The sequence below is a fragment of the Parasteatoda tepidariorum genome, chromosome 4 (assembly GCF_043381705.1).
Source record: "Parasteatoda tepidariorum isolate YZ-2023 chromosome 4, CAS_Ptep_4.0, whole genome shotgun sequence".
NCBI lineage: Eukaryota > Metazoa > Arthropoda > Arachnida > Araneae > Theridiidae > Parasteatoda > Parasteatoda tepidariorum.
This window is the reverse complement of record NC_092207.1, coordinates 51,684,900-51,691,868: the sequence shown is the minus strand read 5'-3', so window position 1 is coordinate 51,691,868 and position 6,969 is coordinate 51,684,900. Positions and strand designations below refer to the sequence as shown.

General features: G+C 32.3%; 1 protein-coding gene across 1 annotated transcript; it reads right to left on the bottom strand.

The window, feature by feature from the left end:
• Nucleotides 1-206: 206 nt before the first annotated feature.
• Nucleotides 207-6,530, bottom strand: LOC107442597 (basic helix-loop-helix domain-containing transcription factor HLH54F; the record flags this gene model as incomplete). Its single annotated transcript, XM_016056198.3, is given in 2 exon segments — nt 207-604; nt 6,152-6,530. Coding segments are annotated over 2 exon segments (561 nt in total). The 3' UTR covers nt 207-409.
• Nucleotides 6,531-6,969: the final 439 nt, after the last annotated feature.

Genomic DNA, 6,969 nt, shown 5'->3' with positions numbered 1-6,969 from the left:
ATTATGTTCAGAATTGCTTTTGATCGTTTTCTTGTTACAGATTTTTATAAATAATATAAAATCGTCTGTTACTGCTAAAAAAAAAAAAAAAAAAAAAAAAAAAAAAAAAAAAATTAAAAAAAAACTCTCAGAGTTGTAAATAAATTATTTTATTGCACTTATAGTTCCCCTCTGCAGAGGATCAAAATTGTGATGGCATGTCTTCGGATCATCCTCAGGGATGTTTCCCAGACCGTCGCCAATAGCCCATTGTGCAGCTCTAGTGCGACGTAAATCAACAACAACAACAACAACAACTTATAGTAAAATACACAAGAAATAAGCTCGGTGGATATTTAATTGGTGCATGTGTAACATACCTACTAAATAAAAAATATTCTTGCTTATAGGAACATTATTTTCATAAAGTTTATAGCAGATAGGGCCCTACTAAATCCCTTCTATCTTGATCATGGTAAGGCATATAGTCACATGAGGGATAACTGTGATACATTGCTTCAGTCATATTCTGTAGATTTTCAGTCATATCTGTGTGGACGGAATTATTTGATGTTGTAGAACTGTTGCTGCTATTGAGCCTATTGTTGACTATGAAAGGCCATGTCTGGAAAAAAAAAATTAAACTATATTAAATTTATGGGACTAAATAGTTAAATAATTTAATCTGTTAAGATTTTTAATAAAATATTTTTTATCTTCTATGACTTGGTTTCATCTGCAGAACATATAATTTTTTTTTGAATATTTCACATCTCATTTGAAGGAAAATTGAAGTTGGATAGGGGGAATAAACAGTTTTTTTTATAGCTTTTGATCTAAACTAATTTTAACTCGTATCTGCATATAAGCATTACTTTGCACTTTCGTGTCAAAACGGTGGATTTTTTGTTGTTGTTGATAATGAGTTATTAAGCGTAATATGCAAATGACTAATTTATCGCCATTTTATATTCAGTGATTTACTCTAAAATGAGGAATTTGTTTTAGCAGACTTGACTGATTTGAATTAACTATTTAAAGTGGCTGAATGAAATTTCACCAATTTCAAAGTTTCTATAACCTCAAATTTGATTTAACAAATCAAAAAGAAGAGTCTTTGTATTTTAAAAACTGTGCAGTTACATAATAAATTCTATAAGTTATTTACTATGCTTGTTTAAGGTAATATTATTTTTCAATTCTAACTTGCTTCATTTAATTTCATGAAAAGTTTCACCTCCTGATGCCAGTTTTTAAAAATTGATAAGTATCCAATGTCAAATTTTTTTTATAGTCTTCAAAGTGATTTGAAACAGCAATATTCTAATCTATATGTAACTATCAGCCATTAATAATATATATAAATAACTATCAGACATTTGTATTGGTAGCTGTAGGCTACGCATATTAAACAATCTACAACTATTAAACAATGTAAACTTACAAAATTTAGTAAATAAATTTTTTTGTCAACTTAATTGTTCTTAAAAAATATACTACTTTTTCTTCTACGTAATTATAAAATCTGGTTGACAAGCATTTTAGCATACTAACTATATTAATAAATAGGACCTTGAAAAATATGATTTTAGGTCCTTGAAAGTCACTGGAAAATGACTGAAAAGTCCTTGAATTTTAAAAAAAATAAAATAAAATTGAGTGGGAACCCTGAAGTAGCAATCTTAATTGTTTCAGGATTCATTTTAAATACGATAATTATTTTTAGTAGATAATTAATAAAGTAGTTTAAAAGAAATCAGACTTAAAAATCAATATTTCATTTCAATAAACATTCCCCCTTTTTATCAATGATTTTGACACTCAGAATGCCACAACTTTTGGAACCTAGAAAATGTGGTTCCAAAGAAGCGATCGATAGATAGTTTGAGCACCTTAATGTTATTTATATATTTTGCATTTATTGCTACTTCGAATTAAACTTCATGATCGCTATTTTAAAGCTCATTCACTCAAAGATATTGATTATCAGCAAAACTAATTAACATGATTGCTTAACTTTATTAAAACTTGATTGCTTAATTTGATTATCTGCAAACTAATTTTTTGCAGGTACTCTGCAAAAAATTATTAATCATCGAAATTTATATGATTTGTATTGTTACATTAAACTTATAAATGATGCAGTTGTAGTTCATTTACCTCGCACTAGAGCTGCACAATGGGCTATTGGCGACGGTCTTAGAAACATCCGTGAGGATGATCCGAAGACATGACATCACAATTTTGATCCTCTGCAGAGGGGATGGCACCCCCGCTTCGGTAGCCCAACTACCTGCACGCGAAGTCGAGCACTTTACGGTAGCACAGTTTAACGAGGACCAATACCGCACACCCTCGGTCCCTACGCAGACTGATCCAAGTGGTCACCCACCCGCACACTGCCCGCAGCCAGTGATGCTTGACTTCGGTGATCTGCTGGGAACCGTGTCTTAACGATCAGTCCACTGCGGGACCTTATAAATGATCAAAAGAAGAAATAAAAGAGTCATAAGATGTAGATTTGTAGAGTGCGACGAGCTCTTTGCTTTCGCTTACAGATCTGTATTTAGGATGTAGACATTTTCATATCTTATTAAATTGTTATATGTGCCGGCCTGGTGGCCGAGCGGTAAGCGCGCCTGACTGCGAAGCCAATGGTCGCGGGTTCGAATCCCGCTCTGGGCATGGATGTTTCTCCCTCTTGTGTTGTTCTCTTCTGTGTTATGTGTGAATGTGGCCCACCCTATGAATGGGTTTGTAGCAGTGAGGCGTGGGCAATGCTCCGTGACTTTGGTTCACAGGTGTCCACTGGGTAACGCGAAATGAGTAATACCTCTGGCATCTTCTAAGGCGAAACGAATAAAGTTCAGCGCCTGCCATTCGGGAATTTTTTTTTTATATATATCGTGATATGATATTGAATAAGATATGAACATTTCTGAATATGAATTTGAAATAATAAAATGGATGATTGAAACGAAATGGTTAAATGGCTTTCTTACCGCAAAATTTAAGAACGTGATTTAAAAAGAAAAAAATTCTTTGGATGTATTAAATCTATTTCGTACTAATTTTGAATTTTATCATTTCAAATTGGGCAATTACTTAAAAGAAAAGTTTAAAAAACTATTTACAGCTGAGACATGTAGAGTAAAAGCAGCAAAATTTTCTCTTTATTTGTCCCGCAGTGGACTGATCGTAAAGACACGGTTTCCAGTCGAACACCGAAGTCAAGCATTACTGGCTGCGGTCAGTAAGCGGGTGGGTGACCACTTTGATCACCCTGAGTAGGGACCGAGGGTGCGTGGTATCGGTCCTCGTTAAACTGTTCTACCTTAAAGTGCTCGACTTCGCTCGCAGGTCGTCAGGCTACCAAAGCAGGGGAGCCATCCCCTCTGCAGAGGATCAGAATTGCGATGCCATGTCTTCGGATCAATAATAAGCATTTGCATGCTTATACAGGTGGATAATAAGCATTTGCATGCTTATACAGGTGGATAATAAGCATTTGCAGGTTTATACAGGTGGATAATAAGCATTTGCAGTTAAAAAAGCTGCAATAAAATTAGAGAAGAGGAATAGTGAATTTTCTCCAAAATAACGGATTTGAAGTGGAATAAATGAAATTTTTATTTCGTCCAAAATAAAACAATGGAAAATAAATTTAAAGGTCCTAATATACAATAAATAATATTTGAAAAAGTAGAAAACTGTTGAAATAGCACTTCTGAAATATCTGGTGTTTAAAAAAAAAAAGTAAATAAAAAATTATTGAGTTGTGGTTAAATATACCTTGAATTTGAACTCAAAATGTTTTCAATCTATGAAAGATAATATTTAAAAATTAAATAAGAATAATAAAAGCGAAATTCGTAATTAAATATCCCATTTTGTCCTAAATTAGTAAGTTACTATTCGAATGCAGTTATAAACATTTGGCAATATTTCTCAGTTTGAATTTTGACAGAAACATCTATAAAAAACACATCTAAGTTTCAGTTATTTTACATCTTTAGTTATTTTAAAGTTTCAAAATAACTAATTACTTAATTAGTTATTTTAAAGTTTAGTTTCAGTTATTTTAAAAATTAAATAAGAATAATAAAAGCAAAATTCGTAATTAAATATCCCATTTTGTCCTAAATTAGTAAGTTACTATTCGAATGCAGTTATAAACATTTGGCAATATTTCTCAGTTTGAATTTTGACAGAAACATCCATATTTGACAGAAACATCCAATTATTTTACATCTATTAAATAAGCAACATTGTAGTTCACAGCTTTTTTATTAGCTTAGAAGTCTATTTACTAAAAAAACAATGGAACATCAATGACGATATTTGCAGAGATATGCTATAAGCCTTAAGAAAGATTAAATACTTTTAAAATTAAAAGGAAAATGAACTAAAATTAGAAATATACATTACAGCTTACAATTATAGTTAATCAGCGGAATTCGAATTACTTAAAATCATTTTAAATCTGAAAAGTCGATAACTAAAACAAATTAACCAAAATTTTTTCTACTTTTAAAAAATTATAAGCTACTGCCATTTTTTCAACTGAGGGGGGGGGGAGGAATAAAAAAAAAACTAGGTAAACCGGATGAACAGACCGTTCTTTTCTTCGACACTGATTTCAGCAGCTGAGCTTCATCACTTTGTATGCCACCACAGAAAGGATTTCGGAAAAAGTTGGCAGAATTTGTCTTTTTGTTTCATTGAGAAAAAAAAAATTAGCTTTCACCTCAATCAACATAAGGCAGCACACTACACCTTGCTTCCAATATTTAAACAATGCATGTTATTTTTGAGACTGAAAGAATGGATGTATCGGATTACCGAATAGAAAAGGAGCTTTTTAAGGAGTCAATTTTTTGTCCTAAAAATTATTGTGCGTAAAATGTATTAAAATACTTCACGAAATTAAAAAATTTAAATGAGTTGTAATGACAAATACAAAATTGTTCAATTTCCGATTTTATCGGATATTTCCTCTATTTTTCCAATATGCCACTGGAAATTTAAACCAGCAAACGAAAAAAAAAGTTTAATCCAATTAAAACCACTTGAACAAAGAAGAAAAAAAGAAATTGCATGTAATAAAACCGGATTTTTCCATAATTTTGGGTCGCATTCGTGTCACATTCAGTTGGGCGGATTCCTGTCTTCTCAAAAAAATAAATAAATGAACGAAAAAAGGAAAGCTGCCGTTAATTCTTCATGATAACGTTCATTTTTAAGTTCTATTACTGAGTATCATTGTTTTATTACCACATACTGAAGTATAAGTATTTTATATAATACTAGGGGGAGTTACGTCTCCTACTCGCAGCATTCGCGAACCTCTGCAACTGCTTTCTCAGTTCCTTACGGATCGCTTTGCAATCCGAGCACACATTACAAACTAATATACTTTAATATATCCTGTTACTTTTTAAAAATAAAGTTCTAAAATATAAAAAATATACAAATACCTTGGTGAAACCTTTGATTTACACGATGATTTACTTTGATTGACATTTCGGTACTAATACATTTTAAAGGGCCTTAAAACACTTATTGTCAAAATACCTATTTTTTTAAAAAAAAAAACTAGGTGTTGTTTTTGTCATGCTAATGACTATACACTCGCTTGATATTTCAGTTTTCAGTTCTTTGTTGCCAATGCGAAAAAGAAATAATTAAATTATGAAATAATTAAATTATGAATAATAAAATTATGAATTGATATATCAAGGGAAAAGAATGGTTTATGTTTTTATTTTTTATCATTTCATTTATTTTCCATTGAATCGTCATCTGTTACACCTTGAGGATTTCTAAGTTTTAACAAGTTAATAACATGAAAATCTCCCCAAGAGTTAATACATTGTTGAGATGGGTAAGAACAGTCCATCCACTCATCCATCCATGTCATCCTTGCAATTCTCTTTTTCTCAGAGTCATATTTTACGGACATAAACCATTTACCCCCTTCTTGTTTTTCATTTGTTAACAGAGGTATGGAGCGACAATAGGAAATTTCAGTTGCAAGTATATATCTTCACAGTTACGGTATCGAGTTGATAAAATCAACACAATCAAGACGTTAAGTTATAAATTCAAGTAGTATATAGAAGACTATAAGACTGTTATAGTTGATAGAAATGATAAAACGAAGGGAACTTACAAACGTGATCGGACGACCGTCTTTCTTGGAGTGATTGCTCGCTTGGTCATTGGATCCAGAATCATCTTCTCTTAAGATTTTTCTAAGATGAGCTATGTAAGTTGTAGCCAGGCGCAGTGTATCTAGTTTGGACAGTTTTGTGTCAGGTGGTACCCATGGTAAGGAGGTTTTCAGCCGCGTGAAAGCTTTGCTCAGCACTCTCATTCTTGCACGCTCTCTGGCATTAGCAGCATTGCGTTGGACAGGTTTTTCTGGACTGGATCCACAGGAAGAATGTTGGTGGGGAGAGGACAGGAAAAAGCTATCGAAGTCATTGGTGTCTTCGTCTTGCATTAGAATAGCTGAATTGCGTCTTCTTTTAACCATCTTGGAGCATAATCTGTAATGATAAAGATGTATCAATTAAAGGGATCTGAAAGGAAAGGCGGTTTCTTCTATCATTCTGGTAGATTGCAATGTCCAAGATATTCGATAATACTTTACAAAGCTTATAGAAGCTGCCCAAACTGCTGTAATTGAAATTGAGAATTTCAGAAGAGAAAAGCAGAGCACACATAGTTGGAATCGGTTCATGACATTTTCTAGTCCCGTCTTTTCGGTCCCATTGCTGATTCGGTCTCTACCAGATTCAGTGATCCGTTAGTGATTCGATTCGTTTATTTTGATATAAGTATTCCATTCCATTTTTTACTTCGTTTTATTACAATGGTTATGAATATGATTCAATTTCCCTAAACATAATTGTTTTTAGTTATTTATTTTCTATTTCCAGTGTCAGAAAATCGGGAATTTTAATGGTTATTAAGTATTTAAAAATT